The sequence below is a fragment of the Oncorhynchus masou genome, chromosome 14 (assembly GCF_036934945.1).
Source record: "Oncorhynchus masou masou isolate Uvic2021 chromosome 14, UVic_Omas_1.1, whole genome shotgun sequence".
In the NCBI taxonomy this organism is placed as follows: domain Eukaryota; kingdom Metazoa; phylum Chordata; class Actinopteri; order Salmoniformes; family Salmonidae; genus Oncorhynchus; species Oncorhynchus masou.
Genome location: NC_088225.1, coordinates 22,740,074 through 22,761,303, shown reverse-complemented (window position 1 = coordinate 22,761,303; position 21,230 = coordinate 22,740,074). Strand labels below are relative to the sequence as shown.

Sequence of the window (21,230 nt, the reverse complement as noted above, 5' to 3'; positions counted from 1 at the left end):
TGTAACCTCCCACTACAGAAATGAAAACATGACGCGTGTGGTTTTGTTTGATACGCTGCGTCTTGTTACACGTGTCCTTTTTTATTACATTAATTTACCAAAAGATGTAAACAATACAAAAACATTTCATAATCACTTCTGTTACATTAGATTGTGTTGTGCTCAATCTAACCCGACTTGGTTAGTTTAAAAAGACATCCTACCCAATGATTTACATATACACATCACTGATCCTTCCCTGCAATTAGATAATGAAGCCATTGTAATTCACGAGAGAATAACACACTGGACTAGAAAAGTGTGTGGGGTTTATATTATATGAACAGTAAAAAAGTGATATGAAGTGCTTGAACATGATTGTGTTAATATTGTGTAGTTTGACAACAAAAACACAGCCTTTTAAACTGACAATTTCTACAAGTATGTTATTCAAATCTTACAAATTATCTCTCAGAATATAACATTTGAATTTATTAGTTCATGAAACACTTTGCCAAATGCACAGCAGAATACAAAAACAGGCACATCTTCGTAAAAGCCACAACTATAATTTTTTTTACTGATACACATTTACACACTCCCATTTTTATATTACAGTACAAATGCATATTGAAGAGGTGAATAGTGTTTCAGCACTCTTTAAAGGGATCTATGATGAACCTCACTCCAGGTCCCAAGAGGAAATTGATCCGCAGATTTCTGGTCATTGACTTTTAGTAGCAATTGAGGGGTCGTATTCATTAGGGTACACCGTAGCAAAACGTTTTGCAATGGGATAAGAACGAAAACTAGCCTTCTAATTCAACAAGCTTAGGTAGTCAGTCCCTCCCTCCTTGTGTCAGATTTCTTCCATTTGGTACCTAATGAATATGACTCAAGTTAGGATCACATTAACCCAGCTAATGATTGCTTTCATACTGTCATCAAGCCTCAAAATGGGCGACCTGAATGTCCTTAAACCCCCTATTTGAGAAACACCAGTGCACTTCTCTCTAGTTCAAGGGAAGTCCTTTGCTAGGTATTGCAGAGTGTCCTTGGGAAGGCCCAGGTGAATGGCATCCAGGTAGTGGAGGAACCTAATGTGGGGGAGAAAGACATTTTCAAACTTTAGTCAAATTGTTTAGATAAGTGACAGGCATACTGTAGCATGTTCCTAAATGGCCTTTAGTGCAGCACACAGGGTTACTAGAATACATTACCAACTGTAAGTCCATCTGGATAAGAGCATCTGCTAAATGACTAAAAAGTGATGTAAATACGTATACAGTTGAAGTCAGACGTTTACATACACTTTAGCCAAATACATTTAAACTCAGTTCACAATTCCTGACATTTAATCCTAGTAAAAATTCCCTGTCGTAGGTCAGTTAGGATCACCACTTTATTTTAAGAATATGAAATGTCAGAATAATAGAAGATAAATCATTATTTCAGCTTTTATTTCTTTCATTACATTCCCATTGGGTCAGAAGTTTACATACTCAATTAGTATTTGGTAGCATTGCCTTTAAATTGTTTAACTTGGGTCAAACGTTTCAGGTAGCCTTCCACAAGCTTCCCACAATAAGTTGGGTGAATTTTGGCCCATTCTTCCTGACAGAGCTGGTGTAACTGAGTCAGGTCTGTAAGGCCTCCTTGCTCGCACACACTTTTTCAGTTCTGCACACACATTTTCTATGGGATTGAGGTCAGGGCTTTGTGATGGCCACTCCAATACCTTTACTTTGTTGTCCTTAAGCCATTTTGCCACAACTTCGGAAGTATGCTTGGGGTCATTATCCATTTGGAAGACCCATTTGCGACCAAGCTTTAACTTCCTGACTGATGTCTTGAGATGTTGCTTCAATATATCCACATAAATTTTCCTTCTCATGATGCCATCTATTTTGTGAAGTACACTAGTCCCTCCTGCATCAAAGCACCCTCACAACGCTTCACGGTTGGGATGGTGCTCTTTGGCTTGCAAGCCTCCCCCTTTTCCCCAAACTTAAATGGTCATTATGGTCAAAGAGTTCTATTTTTGTTTCATCAGACCAGAGGACATTTCTCCAAAAAGTACCATCTTTGTCCCCATGTGCAGTTGCTGAGCGGCCTTTCAGGTTATGTTGATATAGGACTCGTTTTACTGTGGATACTTTTGTACCGGTTTCCTCCAGCATCTTCACAAGGTACATTGCTGTTGTTCTGGGATTGATTTGCACTTTTTGCACCAACGCACGTTCATCTCTAGGAGACAGAACACGTCTCCTTCCTGAGCGGTATGATGGCTGCGTGGACCCATGGTGTTTATACTTGCGTACTATTGTTTGTACAGATGAATGTGGTACCTCCAGGAGTTTGGAAATTGCTCCCAAGGATGAACCAGACTTGGAGGTCTCCAATTTTTTTCTGGGGTCGTGGCTGATTTCTTTGATTTTCCCATGATGTCAAGCAAAGAGGTACTGAGTTTGAAGGTAGGCCTTGATATACATCCACAGGAAAACCTCAAATTGACTCAAATGACGTCAATTAGCCAATCAGAAGCTGGAATTCCTGGAATTTTCCAAGCTGTTTAAAAGGCAGTCAACTGAGTGTATGTAAACTTCTGACCCACTGGAATTGTGATACAGTGAATTATAAAAGTGAAATAATCTGTCTGTAAACAATTCATGGAAAAATTACTTGTGTCATGCACAAAGTAGATGTCCTAACCGACTGGCCAAAACTATAGTTTGTTAACAAGAAATTTGTGGAGTGGTTTAAAAACAAGTTTTATTGACTCCAACCTAAGTATGTAAACTTCCGACATAAACTGTATATTTAACCTATAAGCAATCTCACACCACAGACTTTTATCGACACGAGCTACAGAGAAAGCCATTCTGGGTGATTAGAAATGCACTAACCCACCACATCCTATCCATAGACTAACATTTTACTTAAATTACATTTTTATTTAACTAGACAAGTCCATTAAGAAGAAATTCTTATTTACAATGACGGCCTACCCAGGACGATGCTGGGCCAATTGTGCGCCGCCCTATGGGACTCCCAATCACGGCCAGATGTGATACGGCCTGGGTTTGATCCAGGGATTAGAATGACACCTCTTTCACTGAGATGCAGTGCCTTAGACCACTGCGCCACTGGGAGCCCCAAACAGATATCCTTCTACCCATTTCCACCCTCAGCTTAAACTACACGTAAACGGTGCTACCGGGTACAATAGCAAACCCAAAGCACACAACCTTTCTTGTTGAGACTACATCTGTCCATCAATCATCCATCTCAAACTAAACGATTACAGTATTTTGTCAAGGTATCTGGATAAATGATTTTGAAGTGTGCGACAGCAGCTGGAGTTGTTCTCAGGAATCTAAATCTAATGGGAAAGCTTCCAATTCTTTGAGTGAGCATGAAGATAAGTGACCTCACTGACCTGTGGGTTTCTATGGAATTAACTAACAACTAGATTAAAATAACTACTGTCATTCTGAAACATACCCCAGACCCACAGCCTAGGGTATGAAACAGAAGTGAGGATGGAAACATGCATCACCGGCAATAATGGCTGATCCCTGGCTCCAACCCCACCCTCAGGGGTGTGATAAGCAAAAAAACAAATATCCAATTCACACATGTGCTTGTACATGTGTGAAATAGGACACATGTAAGGACCCATTTGATTTGAATTATTAAAACTGACAGCTTCCCTATTCCATTATATTAACAGAGTGAGAGCATGACATAACTGTTTGAAGGCTTAACTCAAATACCATGTCCAGCCCTATCAAAATGATACACCCTTACATTATGCCTGAATAATAACAAAACAGTGTACAAAACATTAGGAACACCTGCTCTTTCCATGACAGATTAGGTGAATCCAGGTGAAAGCTATGATCCCTTATTTATGTCACCTGTTAAATCCACTTCAAATCAGTGTAAATGAATGGGGGGGTTACATGCCATTCAGAGGGTGAATGGGCAAGACAAATGTAAGTGCCTTTGAACAGGGTATGGTAGTAGGTGCCATGTACACCGGTTTGTGTCAAGAACTGCAACTCTGCTGGGTTTTTCACACTCAACAGTTTCCAGTGTGTATTAAGAATGGTCCACCACCCAATGGACATCAACTTGACACAATGAATTGAGGCTGTTCTGAGGGCAAAAGGGGGTGTAATTTAATAGTGCCAACCCCTCGACTTTTTCAACATTTTGTTACGTTACAGCCTTATTCTAAAATTGATTAAACCTTTCGGTTACTGGCACCACACTCTAACCACTAGTCTACCATCTCTGCAGCAGTCCACCAATTAGGCCTTTATGGTAGTGGCCAGACTGAAGCCACTCCTCAGTAATAGGCACATGACGGCCTGCTATGAGTTTGCCAAAAGCTCCTAATAGACTCTCAGACCACGAGACAAGATTCTCTGGTCTGATGAAACCAAGATTGAACTCTTTGGCCTGAATGCCAAGTGTCACGTCTGGAGGAAACCTGGCACCATCCCTACGGTGAAGCATGGTGGCAGCAGCATCATGCTGTGGAGATGTTTTTCACCGGCAGAGACTGGGAGACTAGTCAGGATCAAGGCAAAGATGAACGGAGCAAAAACCAGAGAGATCCTTGATGAAAACCTGCTCCAGAGCGCTCATGACCTCAGACTGTGGCGAAGGTTCACCTTTCAACAGGACAACAACCCTAAGCACAAAGCCAAGACAATGCAAGAGTGGCTTCAGGACAAGTCTTTGAATCTTCTCGAGTCGCCCAGCCAGAGCCCAGACTTGAACCTGATCGAACATCTCTGGAGAGACCTGAAAATAGCTGTGCAGGAACACTCCCCATCCAACCTGACAAAGCTTGAGAGGATCTGCAGAGAAGAAATGGGAGAAACTCCCCAAACACAGGTGTGCCAAGCATGTAGTGTCATACCCAAGAAGACTTGAGGCTGTAATCGCTGCCATAAGGTTATTGAACAAGGTACTGAGTGAAGGGTCTGAATACTTATGTAAAGGTGTATTTATTTGTATACATTTGTAAAAAAATAAATAATAATTTTTTTAGCTTGATCATTATGGGGTATTGTGTGTAGATTAATGAGGGGAAAATATTTTTTCATACATTTTAGAATAAGGCTGTAACCTAACAAAAAGTGGGAATAGTCCAGGAGTCTGAATACCTTCCCAAAGGCATTGTATAAATATCAATGATTTAATAGTATTGGTTAGGCTGTCTTGTACAGACAAAAACTAAAAAGTATGTAATTATCAATCTATACTGAATGGAGAGCAGCTTGGTCTCTAGATATCAATCTATACAGAATGGAGAGCAGCTTGGTCTCTAGATATCAATATATACTGAATGGAGCAGCTTGGTCTTATGATATCAATCTATACAGAATGAGACAGATTTGAGGTGGTTCAAAGCTGGGTGTCCCCCTAAAACCCCGTTTAACTCTGATCCTGATTTCCACATCCATAACCTTTAACCTCTCACCTCCATTTAACCTTACCCCTGACCTCTCACCTGCGTTTAACCTTGAACTGCTCCTTGAGCGTCTCTGATCGGCAGATGGTCCGTAGGAAGGGAAGGAAGTCCAGGGCTGCAGCAGGTCTGTTACCCAGCGTCCCTGCCACTCGGCTGGGTAGAATGTCCATCACATCCCTCCTCTTCTGGAGAACTCTGGAGGAACAACAGCAGCAATCAGGATAGGTTAGATTCCTTAAAATGCACTTTGTGACGACTTTGATGTAAAAGGGGCGTAATACATAAATGTGTTAAATTTATTATCTAATATCTACCAAATTAAACTCTTCTTTGAGATGTTGAATACTAGAATTATACTCACTGATCAAATAATGAATTAATACATGAATACAATATTTTACATATAAATTATAAATTCAGTAAGCAATACCCTGTCAACTGATCACTATAAGCCATACAGTGAAGGACAAACAGACAAGACGACTCACTTTGGTTCACAGGGGCTGTCCTGGGTGAGTCTGAAGCCCTGTCTGTGCGGGGCCACAGGGAGTGTGAGCTCGTTCACAGCCTCGTTCCCCAGTTCCCCCTCTAGACCCTGAGCTGTACCCCACGCCTCCTCCACCCCAGCCCTGCACCTCTGGAAGCTCAGAGCCTCCACAGCAGCCTGGATCTCCCCCGCTCTCTCCTCCTCTACCCAGCTCCCTCCATGGCACTCCTCCCTGGGCTCGTCATTCATCCCGTCTTTAGTCTCGGCTCTCAGGCCGAATGTCCTGTGTGTGTTTCTGGCACCACCTACAGGTGAGGTGTGGTGGCAAAGGGAGGAGTCCAGGAGGGACATGTGGTCGAGGAACTCTGCCAGGGAGCCCAGGCAGTGGGACACAGGCTCACTCTTCATCCTCTGCTCCGGGGTGAGTGGCACCCTAATCCTCACAGGGGGAGGGGCCTTCTCCTTTACCTCTTCCTCTCTGGCCTTCACAGATTCTAGTTCAACCTTGTTGCTGGTAGAATCGTCCTGACTGTCCTCCCCTTCCGTCTGTGTCTGAGGGGGGTTGGCAGGTGGTTTAGTGTGGAGGGAGAGGAAGGCGTCGTCGGAATCAGAGTCTGAGTGAAAGGGGTCCAGGTCCTCTCGGGTACCCAGCAGCTTCTTCTTCTTCTTCTTCATTCTAGAGGACACCTTCACCGGGCTCCCGTCTGTCTCTGACCCCTCTGCCACCTGCTGGAGCCTGGGGTGGGGCAGTGGATCAACCTCAGTCTGAGGTGGTAGTGGTGGATCAATCTCTGGCTTTATACTATTCATACTAGTGGCTACTTCCTGTGGATCAGCGCTGGACTCTTCCTGTGTCCGCCTGTGGGTTGTGACAGTGAGGTGTGTGGTGGGTAGGGGAAGCAGGGCCTCCATGTTGGAGTAGAGCAGGTCCATTCCTCTCCTCTTGCTGGTGGTCAGCAGCTCCCAGCAACCTGGCTCCACTGTGGACTGGCTCTGAGGAGACAATAGATTGTGGTTAACCTTCAATACTTCCACACTAACTTACAGATAATAAAGTGACTGAGAAGGTGGTTTGACATAGGGATTGTAATTATGCGAGATCATACCACAAGAGACCGGTCAAAAATGATCTCGAGTGTCCTCTTAAGACAACAACGAGGAAAGAGATGGACTTTTGACAACCAACCTTGAACAGATCCTGCATTTCCCTCTCTGGCTCCATGTTCAGCAGTCCCAGCATGCTCTCTGTGCAGCCTGTGTCACAGGGGGGCAGGGGTCCTGCTGGAGTCACCCCCTCACTCACCACAGAGCCACCTGCAGTTTCCTCTGTCTTTGACTGGAGTTGTGTCACTGAATATGCAACATAAAAACAAAATTTATCACCATCAGTATTAATTGGCAACGTTGTTTATACAGTTATTTAGTGAACATTACTCTGTCCTCACCTGTGGGGGCTGAGTCTGGGAGGGGACGGGATAGCTTCCGCCCCCCTGTGGAACGGCTCCAGAACTGCAGGTGCAGAAGGCTCTGGCGGATGTCACAACCGTTCAGGTGGAGCAGAGAGGAGACGTCGCGGGCGTCCGTACGCATGTTCTCAGCCAGGCACAGCAGCTGCAGGTAGCTCCCCACCTTCACCTGTATAGGAGAAAGAGAGGTGTTACAACCACACACACTCATGCACCTGTATGAAGGAGTTACACACTAACATACGCAAATGACAATACAAGTTTCCTATTATAAAATGAACGTTCTTCCCGTGCAACTAGAAAGTATGCTTAAAAAATACCTTCAACGTTACTCTGTTGAGTACATGACAACAACAAAACACCCAGCAAAAAAAAAAAGGTTGTAGTTTATTGGTTCTCTTACCACTGAGGGGGTTTTGAAATGTATCTCCTCAAAGTTGCCATCAAACATGGTACTGAAGGTGGGATCTAGAAGAGAGAAACAGGTTCAACTCACAGTGCATGTCACCTTCGGGTCTGTGCTATTCATTTGACACAGTGTACAAACCTACAACCATGGACCACAACTTAGTCTTCCAACCATGAAATGTGGATTGCTCCCCACTCACCACTGGTGGTGAGGATCACCGGTCTCTTGGTGGTGGTCATGAACGTTTTGATGGCAGCCAGGAACCCAGAGTCGTCATCAAAGACGACATCCACCTCCTCAAAGAGAATGAGTGACGTGGCTGTCTTCTTGCTCTGCTCTTCACTGGAGGAGTCCTTGGTGATGGCTGCTGCTGCTGGTCTGTTCTGTGGCTCTTCAGTCTTACTGGAACTCTCCTTGGCTTTACTGGTCTTCTTGGGAACAGCTGGAAGAGAATAACACTGATATTTAGTTCTGACGTGTGTATGCAGACTAGACTAGGGTTTATCCAAAATAGTAACTGAAGGGAATAAAGCTTCCCGCTGTGTTTAATTTAGGACCTAGACTGTTTAACACCTGACTGACAGAAACCTCAAGCTAGGGAGGAACAAGGAATTCATTCTAACCGGTTGGTTGCTTCTGGTCTTGGCTGGCACTGGCAGGTTCCTTGTTGGTGGGACCAGGTCGGCCCATTTTGAAGAAGTTGGCCAGGGAGGTGGGGGCCAGGCCTCCCCTCGTGGCTCCACGGGGGGACTTCCTGGGGGAGGACACCACCCTTCGAGGAGAGTACACTTTCCCTGGGAGATGGACAGCAGAATCTTCACCTGTCAACCTGGATCTTTAGAAATCCTACTTTTCACATTACTCAAGAAACTTGCGGCAGGTAGCATAGCGGTTAAGACGGTTGGGCCAGTAACCGAAAGGTCGCTGGTTTGAATCCCAAGCCGACTAGGTGAACAACCTGTCCATGAGTCCTTGAGCAAGGTATTTAACTCAAATTGCTCCCGCAAGTCGCTCTGGATAAGAGCATCCGCTAAATGACTAACATGTAAGTGTAACATGAAACTGGCATGTAACCTGAAGATAACATAGATTTAGGCCAATGGGAGATGGTGCTCAGGTTTGTTACCCGTTTATCTCTTATAGATTTTTATCAGTGTCAAACTATCAAAACAGTCCTAAGAGATGATTTTGTTCAAAGAAACACTGGGCTGCAAGAAGAGAGGCAAACTTCTTCTAAACTTACGTGGTGAGGATCCAGGCCTGGCGGTGGAGCTACTGAAATAGCATGGCTTATGGGCGTTGACCCCCTGGATGTCCACCTGGTGGGACTGGGTGGCCTCCCTCAGCTGGGACAGGATCTGACGGCCGCTCCGCTGGGACGACGCATTCACCTCAAACACCTGGAGAAGGATGACAGGTTACACGTCCTGCCTTCAAAGTAGCATACATAGCTAATATATTACACAGACAGTTAAGACAGATGTTAAAAGATTTGATGGCACCCGGCAGAACCCCACCCTGCATCCCTCTACTGGCTTGCCTCTAAAGCTAAGCAGGGTGGTCCTGGTCGGCCCTTGGATGGGAAACCAGATGCTGCTGGAAGTGGTGTCAGAAGACCAGTAGGAGCCACTCTTTCCTTTTCCTAGTTAAATGAAGGTTACCAGAGTGGCCCACCATCAAAAAAATGCATCCCACAACATTTAACATGGAAATAGCTGTTCTGTCATTCAGGCTACAGTAACAGCAAATGTGTGGTGTTCAATGTAGGCCTACATTCTATGAGACAGGGCTTGACATTAACATGTTTATCCACTTGTCCTTCAGATAAGGTGACTGAAACTGTTATTTGATGCAAGAAACCACTTGGGAGCTTCGTGCGGGCTTAGAGGGAACAAAGTACCGTAACTGAGGTAAATAAACTCAGCAAAAAAAGAAACGTCCCTTTTTCAGGACCCTGTCTTTCAAAGATAATTCGTAAAAATACAAATAACTACGCAGATCTTCATTGTAAAGGGTATAAACACGGTTTCCCATGCTTGTTAAACTAATCATAAACAATTAATGAACACGCACATGTGGAAAGGTCGTTAAGACACCAACAGCTTACAGACAGTAGGCAATTAAGGTCATAGTTATGAAAACTTAGGACACTAAAGAGGCCTTTCTTCCGTCTCCGAAAAACACCAAAAGAAAGATGCCCAGGGTTCCTGCTCATCTGCGTGAACGTGCCTTAGGCATCCTGCAAGTAGGCATGAGGATAGCAGATGTGGCCAGGGAAATACATTGCAATGTCCATACTGTGAGACGCCTAAGACGGCGATACAGGGAGACAGGACGGACAGCTGATCATCCTCGCAGTGGCAGACCACGTGTAACAACACCTGCACAGGATCAATACATCCGAACATCACACCTGGGGGACAGGTACAGGATGGTTTCAACTGCCCGAGTTACACCAGGAACACACAATCAGTGCGCAGACTGTCCACAATAGGCTGAGAGAGGCTGGACTGAGGGCTTGTAGGCCTGTTGTAGGCAGGTCCTCACCAGACAAAACCGGCAATAACGTTGATCGTCCTACCTGGCACAAACCCACCGTCGCTGGACCAGACAGGACTGGCAAAAAGTGCTCTTCACTGGCAAGTTGCGGTTTTGTCTCACCAGGGGTGATGGTCGGATTTGCGTTTATTGTCAAAGGAATGAGCGTTACTCTGGAGGTGGAGGGTCTGTCATGGTATGGGAGGTGTGTCACAGCATCATCGGACTGAGCTTGTTGTCATTGAAGGCAATCTCAACGCTGTGCGTTACAGGGAAGACATCCTCCTCCCTTATGTGGTACCTTTCCTGCAGGCTCATTCTGACATGACCCTCCAGCATGACAATGCCACCAGCCATACTGCTCGTTCTGTGTGTGATTTCCTGCAAGACAGGAATGTCAGTGTTCTGCCGTGGCCAGCAAAGAGCTCGGATCGCAATCCCATTGAGCACGTCTGGGACCTGTTGGATCGGAGGGTGGGGGCTAGGGCCATTCCCCCCAGAAATGTCTGGGAACTTGCAAGTGCCTTGGGGGAAGAGTGGGGTAACATCTCACAGCAAGAACTGTCAAATGTGGTGCAGTACATGAGGAGGAGATGCACTGCAGTATTTAATGCAGCTGGTGGCCACACCAGATACCGACTGTTACTTTTGATTTTGACCCCCCCTTTGTTCAGGGACATGTATTCCATTTTTGTTAGTCACATGTCTGTGGAACTTGTTCAGTTTGTCTCAGTTGTTGAATCTTGTTATGTTCATACAAATATTTACACATGTTAAGAAAAAAATTTCAGTCTCTCGATGTGCAAAACTGATAGAGACATACCCCAAGCGACTTACAGCTGTAATCGCAGCAAAAGGTGGCGCTACCTTAGCGAGACTATATACAGGGGGTAACGGACAGAGTCAATGTGCAGGGGCACCGGGGGTAATATGTACATGTCGGTAGAGTTATTAAAGTGACTATGCATAGATAATAACAGAGAATAGCAGCGGTGTAAAAGAGGGGGTGGGCAGCCATTTGATTAGATTTTCAGGAATCTTATGGCTTGGGGGTAGAAGCCTCTTGAACTTATACTTGGCACTCCAATACCGCTTACCGTGTGGTAGCAGAGAGAAGAGTCTAAGACTAGGGTGGCTGGAGTCTGACCATTTTTAGGGCCTTCCTCTGACATCGCCTGGTATAGAGGTCCTGGATGGCAGGAAGCTTGGCCCCAGTGATGTACTGGGCCGTACGCACTACCCACTGTAGTGCCTTGCAGTCGGAGGCTGAGCAGTTGCCATACCAGGCAGTGATGCAACCAGTCAAGATGCCCTCGTTGGTGCAGAAGTAAAGAGCTACTTCCAGTGCTTGACCCTCCTATGTTGAACATAATAAATGGCTTTCTATCCACCGGATGTGTACCAAACGCACTAAAAGTGGCAGTAATAAAGCCTCTCTTGAAAAAGCCAAACCTTGACCCAGAAAATGTAAAAAAAAACTAAATTGGTCTATATCGAATCTCCCATTCTTCTCAAACATTTTTGAAAAAGCTGTGTTGCACAGCAACTCACTGCCTTCCTAAAGATAAATAATGAATACAAAATGTATCAGTCTGGTTTCAGAGTTCGTCAAGGTTCTGTTTTAAGACCACTTCGATAAAACATGGTGAAGCCCCTAAATTGCCTACCCTGGAAGCCTGTGTTTCAGTCATAAGGAAGTGGGTGGAGGAAAATGTTTTACTTTCAAACTCGGACAAAACAGAGACGCTAGTTCTCGGTCCCAAGAAACAAAGATCTGCTGTTGGATCTGACATTTCATCTTAATGGTTGTACAGTTGTCTCAAATAAAACTGAAGAACCTTAGCGTTACTGGGGACCCTGATCTCTTTTTGACGAACATATCAATACTATTTCAAGAAAATATTTTTTCATCTTTGTAACATTGCAAAAACCAGAAACTTTTTTTGGTCCAAAAAAATGCAGAAAAACTAATCCATGTATTTGTCACTTCTAGATTAGACTACTGTAATGCAATACTCGCCAGCTACCCAGATAAAACACTAAATAAACTAAACACCGGTGCTAGAATCTTGACTAGAACCCCAAATTTGATCATACTCCTCCAGTGCTAGCCTCTCTACACAGGATTCCTGTTAAGGCCAGGCCTGATTTCAAGGTTTTACTGCTAGTCTACAAAGCATTACATGGGCTTGCTCATACCTCTCTCTCAGATTTGGTCCTGCCGTGCATGCCTAAACGTACGCTATGGTCACAAGACGCAGGCCTCCTTATTGTCCTTATTTCGAAGCAAAGAGCTGGAGGTAGGGCTTTCTCCTATAGAGCTCCTTTTATGGAATAGTCTGCCTATCCATGTGAGAGACGCAGACTCGGTTTCGACCTTTAGGTCTTTATTGAAGACTCATCTCTTCAGTGGGTCCTAGGATTGAGTGTAGTCTGGCCCAGGGGTGCGAAGGTGAAGAGCAAGGCACCGGATCGACATTGCTGTCTCTGCCTGGCCAGCTCCTCTCTACACTGGGATTCTCTGCCTCTGATCATATTACGGGGGCTGAGTCAGTGGCTTACTAGTGCTCTTCCATTCCATCCCTAGGAGGGGTGCGTCACTGATGTGATCGTCCTGTTTTCCAGTTTGCACCCCCTCGGGCTCGTGTGGTGGAGGAGATCTTCGCGGGCTATACTCAGCCTCGTCTCAGGGTAGTAAGTTGGTGGTCTGTTGATATCCCTCTAGTGGGGTGGGGGCTGTGCTCTGGCAAAGTGGGTGGGGTTATATCCTGCCTGGTTGGTCCTGTCTGTATTGTCGGACGGGGCCACAGTGTCCCCCCCACCCCTGACAGCCTCCAGTATCTATGCTGCAATAGTCTATGTGCTGGGGGGCTAGGGCCAGTCTTATATCTGGTGTATTCTCCTGTCTTATCTGGTGTCCTGTGTGAATTTAAGTATGATTCCTCAAATTCTCTCTTTCTATCTCTCCCTCCCGGAGGACCTGAGCCCTAGGATCATGCCTCAGGACTACCTGGCCTGATGACTCCTGGCTGTCCCCAGTCCACCTGGTTGTGCTGCTGCTGCTGCTCTGGGTCCAACTGTTCTGCCTAGGTTCCTGTCTTCCTAGAGAGTTTTTCCAAGACACCGTGCTTCTACATCTGCATTACTTGCTGTTTGAGGTTTTAAGCTGGGTTTCTGTACAAGCACTTTGTGTCATCTGCTGATGTAAAAAGGGCTTTATAAATATTTGATTGATTGATTGATTCAGAGTGTAAAGTGAGTGCATTGAAATTTGTATGCAGAAACATGATTAAAAACAAATTGGCTTGTGATCAACCAGTGGGTTTCAAAGCATAAAAGGTTGGTGACTGCTGTGTTAGGCAAGTGGAGTAAAGAATGAACAGACCTTAAAGCCGAGTTCCTGGGCGCAGGCGTAGACGGCAGCGGTCTTGCCGACCCCCGTGGGACCAGTGATCAGCAGGGTGTTACACATAAAGTCTTCCCCTCCTGAGAGTCCCCGTCTTCAGTGTCCCATGAGTCTGTGTAGCCAAGAGGGGAACAGCAGGCTGCTTTAAGTTTACTCTGTGGTAACTTTGAAAAAGTTACTTTTATATAGGATGATGTAACTATTTCAAAGGAGGGAAAATGTGTTCATGCTCAAACAGTCATAGTGCTATCTGAAAATACAAAAGCAAAATCTTAGAATAGAGGGCTCAGCCATTTTCTCCAAGGTGACCGTCTCTTACCATTGCTGTCGTCATCCTGTTTCTTTTCCTCCTGTTTCTTTTCCTTCTGTTTCTTCCTCTCTTCCCTGTCAGCTCTGAGCTTCCATTCCCTCAGCCAACTGCAAACGGATTGGTTTATGCAAAATTACATGACAGATTCATTGAATTAATGGCATGAAACACATGGCTTTCAATAAAGCTCATAAAGCCATTGATTCATACCTTTTACATACAATAAGTATGTGGACACCATTAAAAAGTGCGTGGATTTGGCTATTTCAGCCACACCGTTGCTGACAGGTGTATAAAAATCCAGCACACAGCCATGCAATCTTCATAGACAAACATTGGTAGTAGAATGGCCTTATGGGAGAGCTCAGTGACTTTCAACATGGCAGCATCATAGGATGCCACCTTTCCAACAAATCAGATCGTCAAATTTCTGCCCTGCTAGAGCTACGCCGGTCAACTCTAAGTGCCGTTATTGTAAAGTGGAAACGTCTAGGGGCAACAACGGCTCAGCCGCAAAGTGGTAGGTCACACAAGCTCACAGAACAGGACCGCCGAGTGCTGAAGTGCGTAAAAATCGTCTGTCCTCGGTTGCAACACACCGAGTTCCAAACTGCCTCTGGAAGCAACGTCAGCACAAGAACTGTTCGTCGGGAGCTTAATGAAAATGGGTTTCCATGGACAAGTAGCCGCACACAAGCCTAAGACCATCATGCGCAATGCCAACGCTACCTGCCCGAATGCATAGTGCAAACTGTCAAGTATGGTGGAGGAGGAATAAATGGTCTGGGGCTGTTTTTCATGGTTTGGGCTAGGCCCCTTAGTTCCAGTGAAGGGAAATCTTAACGCTTCAGCATACAATGACATTCATGACAATTCTGTGCTTCCAACTTTGTGGCAACAGTTTGGGGAAAGCCTTCTCCTGTTTCAGCATGCCCCGTGCACAAAGCGCGTTCCACACAGAAATGTTTTGTTGAGATCGGTGTGGAAGAATTTGAGTGGCCTGCACAGAGCCCCGACTTCAACAACATCAAACACCTTTGGGAGGAATTGGAATGCCGACTGCGATCTAGGCCTAAAATTAGTGCCCAACCTCACTAATGCTCGTGGCTGAATGGAAAGCAAGTCCCCGCAGCAATGTTCCAACATCTAGTGGAAAGCCTTCCCAGAAGAGTGGAGGCTGTTTTGCAGCAAAAGTGGGACCAACTCCATATTAATGCCCATCATTTTAGAACAAGATGTTTGACGAGCAGGTGTCCATGTACTGTATATCTGTAATATGTGTAGAGCCAGCAGGGTGCCTAGTACAACTAGCTACTGAGCTATTCAGTTGAGTCAATAAGTAGATACACCAATCCCTTACCTGTGCAGCCTCCTCACTGAGGCAGTGTTGCCTATGACGTCATTGGAGTGCTGTGGTTGGTACTTCTCTGTCCACAACACATCCTCTTTTACGGAGTCTGGTGGAATAAAAAAAGCAGTTACTAAAGACTATTCAAAAATGTATTTTGTAATGTTATGAAAAGGAAGCACATTTAAGCATCGAACTGAAAGGCCATGTTTCAGCTACACAGATACTGCAAGGTAAGAGGTTTTTACAGAGAAACCATTTCTTATTTGCCCTCTTACCATCTTTGACAGAGTTGCTAGCCAGCGGCGAGTCCTCCAGGAGTACCACAGGGTCCTTTTGGGAGGGGAGTGGTGTTTTCATCTTCTCGTTCTCCTGTTGCTTGCGCCTCCTCCTCGCCCTCCCCTCCTGGGTGGCTCAGGTTCGGGGGAGATGGTGTCCCCGTCGATCACAATGATCTTCTCCGACCTCCTGGACATCTGCTTCTTGGCCACCTTTCCCACTGCCCCCTCACCCTCTTCCACTCTCTTCCTCTTTCCCCCCACAGGCTCTGTCGATGCTGGGGCACTGCTGGCGAGTTTGGTACTGGGGTCTGCCTCTGAAGCTGTGCATTCCTGGAGGTGGTCCGCCCGCCTCTTCAGGAAGCGTGTGAGAAACCGCTGGACGGGGAAAGGAGGGTTGGATGCACTGATCTCCTCCATTAGGAGCTTACGAATGGGCTCAGAGAAATCTTCTCGCCAGCCAGACCTCTGTTCAGAACAAATTATTCAGTTATCTAAAGTTGATTAACAACCAAAACTACACCAGTAAATATTACATGGGATATTACCAGTGAAATATGAAATGTGTAAAATAATATTACAACATACCCTTTCAGTGTGCGCTCTGGATGCTGGCTCAGTCTTACAGCAAGTGGAACTATCGAGGGATGGAAGCTGGTTTGATGGTAGACATCGAAGCTCCTTCAGGAAGTGTAAGCGAGGAGAAACAGGCCATGGAAGACTCCAGAGAGGACACACTGTCCAAGGGCCAAGAAAAATGTAATTAGATGGAGAACACAGAGGGAACACTTGAGCAGGAAGCACGCTGAAAAGGCTAAGGTTCCCAGTTCAAATCCCAGTTATGGCACACTAATTATTTAATCAAATTTACATTAGTAAAAATAAAATAAAGATTTACGTTAGTAAAAATGTCCATTCAAAAAATCTAAACATCAGTGAGTGACACCCCTTCTGCTTTATACAACTAATAAGAACACTTGGATGGAAGGGACAGAGCTTGCAAGGAGAAAACACATACCCTGTGACGTCTGCAGCACGTGCACTACAGGCTGGAAGGAGGAGCAGGAGACTGCGTAGGCCTCATTGGAGGCAACGGTTTTGGCTATCTGCTTCTTGAAGGACTCTGGGAGGCCACTCTTCAGGAACTCTCTGCGGGCTCGGAACTGTTCATCATCTTGAGAGTTCTCTGAAGCATCACAGCTAGAAGGGGTAAGAGCCACATTAGGGGTGTAAGGTCAAAGGTCTTGTTGAGGTCTGCAAAAATGTTGAATATAGACCAAACAGTGTTATTGGTAATAAGCTGCAAGTCTGTAATAAGCTTACCTGCGATCATCAAAGATGGATATGACTGATGTCCTCTGTGCTTTTTTCCCAAGGAACATGGGAGCCACTTTGGAAGGGAAAAAATACACAAAACATTAATGTTAGTGTCCTTCTATACATACATATACCAAAAATAAATACAATCATAGTCATACAGCAATTGGTACTCAGCCCATATAAGACAAGATTTCATCAAGTATGTGTGCACAAAATACAAATTACATTTAACAAATGTAATGCTTTAAACAATGAAATGCTTAATTAACAATCATAACAAAGTACAGCTTTCACCTTGTCACACTACACAAATAATACACTTCACCTTCTCCTCCAGGCTTTGAAAATAAATTGTGCGATGTCAAAAATTCCTTTTCTGAAAAATAACTACAGCCTGTGTACATCCTGTAGCCAGAACACTTCAGGGTGAGCAAATGATAGACGTTTTCTATAATCATGTTACGACTTCAGTCAACAGTGATAAAGTACCTGCTGGATTATTGGCCTCCTTGCTGGCAGGTGCTTTTTTCCCCAATACATCATTTAGACTGCGTTTCCGAGCTGTTCCCTTCTCCTTGGCAGTCGGAGCAGAGCCATCCTGGCTATCCTCCACACAAACCACTGAGTCCTGCACAAACAGTGGTTGGCAAAAATACAGGATTAGCGGGTTATCTATGAAACAAAGCCTTTCTGTACTTGTGCTTCGTCTCACAGTTGGAGAAATGGACAGGAAACAAGATAGTCAGGTGGATTGAAAAGTACATGCATCATCTCTAATATGACAATTGTTATCAATGGAGCATGAATTGTACAGTACAACTACATACTGAGCGTGAGTAGAACATCTTCTCCCAAGGAAGGAAAAACCTACAATCTTTAACTGAAATGTCATTAGGACTGTAGAGTACCTCATCTTCATTGTAGCTCTTCCTGCCCTGTCTCCGGGTGGAGCGTCGGAAAGACCTCTGACCCTCCTTATCCGCTGAGGCCTTTTTACTCTGCTGTATCTCCCGGGCTTTCTCCACCAACTTCTTTGCCTTTTCTCTCTTTTTCGATGCATTGGATTCCTGATCAAGAGGATTCAAATGGGTTTAAGAACAAAAACTACAAGTGAAAGGAAAGTGTGTGTTGAATTATAGCTGCTAATTCAAAACATCGGTTTCATATTCCAACTGATAAAAACAGAGGCTATAATTACCTTAGTGACTAGGGGACTTAGGATTTCAAAATCACTTCCACCCTCAGACTTTGATGCAGAGCTTTGGAAGACGACTCTGGTAAATTTCATCCTGAAGGTTCAAGGTAACAATAAAATGATAATAGTTTATGCAAAGGTAGTCAAAACAGCAAAAACAAATTAAATGCCCAAATGTTTTATTTTCAAACATACAATGCAAACTAGATATTACAAAGTCAGCATGAAGCTGAGGCACTACTGTCTGACTCTGTAGTGTAATGTATCGTCCTGCCTTTAAAACATTGTCCAGACTAGGGACATGCCTCCATTGTGGACGAGTCAATCTATGTCCAAACCTATTGCCTCCCTGTTACTGACCAACAGGACGCACAAGCGAGACAATTAAAAACTATGCTTAAAGACATCTTGGCCATCCCTCACCTGATGGGACTTCCTGTCTTGTTTGGTGGACAGACCATCTGTGCTCTGAACACCCTGTGTCTGGACTTGTCTGACTTCAAGGTGGACATCTGGACAGGGCAGTCCACGGTGACTGCTGCAACATCTTTCACCCTTTCTTTTTTTGTTTTCCTCACTGGAGTTACTGGATCAACAACAGGTGTCTGCCTGCAAGGGGCTTCTCTGGTGGACCTCCTGACTGTTGTTGGTGTGGAGGTGGTGGGCTCTGCTTCAGGTTTAACCTCAGTGTTGGACTCCTCTTTGGGTTTAGAATCAGTCTCCACAGGAACATGGTCTTCTTGTGCCGCGGGTGAGGGAACTGACTCCTGCTCCATGGCCTTCTTCCTCCCTCGTCTCTGCGGTTTCTTCTTAGCTGCACTTTTACCTGGCTGCTCCTCTGTTGGGGCAGCAGAGTGGTTCTCCTCCTCCAAAGCCTCCCCCAAGGCCTTGTCCACAGGCTGCTTCCCAGGGCCCTTGCCGGGCTTGGCTGGCTGCTTGAAAGCACTCATGAACTGCTTCCGCTCAGTCTGGCTGCACTTGGGAGTGGATGATTCAGACTCAACGACACTGAGCTCCAGGTCCTCCTCCTGCAGGACCACGTTGGACTTCCTTTTGGGGGCAGGCAGCAGCTCCAGTCTAGACTGGGGATGAGGAAAGGAAGCAGTCTTCACCACTACAGGTGCTAGGCTCCCCTCTTTTTCCCTGGAGAAGATGGAGGCAATCTTTTTCTCTGCAACCAGGACTGGCTCGTGGCCGGGGGAAATGGTGTGCACCTCAGCTTGGATGGTGAGGGTTCGAGGAGATATCTGCAGGGGACAAAGCTCTTTGGCTTTGGGTACATCCAACATGTCTTCTGGCTCCGGGTCGACTCCGCTTTTCTCCCCCACTTTCTCCTCTCCCTGGCCCTGAGTCTGCAGGAAGTCCTCAAAGGAGATGGTGACGGTGCTCCCGTTCAACTGAGACGCCTCCCACGTTCACCTCTAAGCTTGCATCACACAAAGAGAGCTCAGCCTCCTGGACCTCGGGCACATACTCCTCTGTTTCCTTATCCTCCTGCTGCTTGGCTTTAGCCTTACTGACAGCCACCTTGTCTTTTCTAGGAATTTTAGGAGAACCGTCGCAACTTTCCTTTTTCTTCAGAGGAGCCCTTTTTTTAGAGTACACCTTGGGATGATTGTCTTTTTGAGCCTTCTCAGGACATGCCGTGCCAGGGTCATTCTTACCACAGGTGTCTCCAGCCATGCCAGCATCAGCACTGAACTGGGCCAGCAGGGCAGCTGTGTCACTACCCAGGAAGCCACAGCTGCTGCTCACTACGTTGCCCTCTGACCCCTCACCATCTCCTAGCCCTTCTAAGACCACACACTCCTCCATCTCAGTGGAACCTGCATCAGCATCAGTCTCCTGTAACTGCCGGGCAACTTTGCTGGGCTTCCTGCCCTGTTTCTGACGGGGCTTGGCTGGCAGCCTCACAGGGCTGTCTAGGCTGGCTGGTGATTCAGAGGGCTGGGGCCCCAGGCGGTTCTCCTTAGTCTGCTCTGGGGTACTACCCTTCTCTCTAACTGGTGTGGTCTTCCGGCTGAAGTAATCCATGATGTTGTTGGACCTGGGTGGGGAGAAGGGTTTCTCCATGGGCTTGGGCACAGGGGAAAAGTAGTTTGTGATCATCTTGACAGGAGGAGCATGGGCATCTTTGCATGATCTCTTGCATGGCTGTAAAACAAGATGATTACGCTCTCTATTATTAAAACTATGCAATTAAAAAAATATATCCAATGCATTGACACAGGCTAGCGTAGACAGATGGAATTTGGTTGGACATACCTGAGCTTCAAAATCTTCAATGACAGATGCCATAGCAACGATACCAGCCATAATTTCACTGACCTAAAATAATTAAATGGTTTTAGTTGCAGTGACTAACTAGTTGGTGCATTCTGGTTCAGTTAAGTACTTAGGTAACTTACCTACTAACTAGTAGTAGTCAGTTAACCTGAAAAGCGGCAACTGTAGATCAATGGTGGATGTGGTAGTAAGCTAAAACAAAAGAACACAACTTACCAGCTCTTCTCCTCGATCCCTCTAGAAGACACAACCTCTAAGCTACGCGAACTGTCATTGTGTGGCAAAGTTGATAGCTTGCTATCTAACTGTCTGTCTCGGGAAATAAATATCTTAATATAATAGCTATCTAGCTATATCCGACTATTGTTGGATGACATGGCTAACCTTAGTTGGAAAATAGTCGGCTAGCAAGCTGCCCAAAACGCGTAAAGAAACTACAACGAAGTTTTAACATGTAACTGCAAAGTAAATTCTAGATACTAACGACGAATTAAACACACATATAAACAATAATTCCGTATTTTGGGTACACTGGTAGTTTGGCTTCAGTCTTCCAAAAATCCCGCCTGACTTGTCTAGCCCAAAGGGCGCCAAATTGACTTGCGCGTTAGCGTCACCAACTCCACCACTCACAGTGGCAGAACATGTACACGTCACGAACAGTTGTTGATGTTTGGACTGCAAGGCTCCACCCCGCGTGATATTGTAAATAAGTAGCAG

The 21,230-nt window shown here is 45.5% G+C and overlaps 1 protein-coding gene across 1 annotated transcript; it reads right to left on the bottom strand.

Annotated features, from left to right (window-relative positions):
* Positions 1–44: 44 nt before the first annotated feature.
* On the bottom strand, positions 45–21,222 carry LOC135554541 (ATPase family AAA domain-containing protein 5-like). The gene is given in 25 exon segments (XM_064986891.1): positions 45–1,076; positions 5,507–5,662; positions 5,956–6,947; positions 7,141–7,304; positions 7,400–7,589; positions 7,824–7,888; positions 8,029–8,271; positions 8,453–8,623; positions 9,073–9,229; positions 13,753–13,838; positions 13,841–13,885; positions 14,093–14,190; positions 15,444–15,540; positions 15,710–15,820; positions 15,823–16,177; positions 16,298–16,446; positions 16,728–16,909; positions 17,033–17,099; positions 17,519–17,657; positions 17,938–18,096; positions 18,228–18,318; positions 18,648–19,634; positions 19,636–20,378; positions 20,490–20,552; positions 20,727–21,222. Coding segments are annotated over 24 exon segments (5,577 nt in total). The 5' UTR covers positions 20,541–20,552; positions 20,727–21,222; the 3' UTR covers positions 45–997.
* Positions 21,223–21,230: the final 8 nt, after the last annotated feature.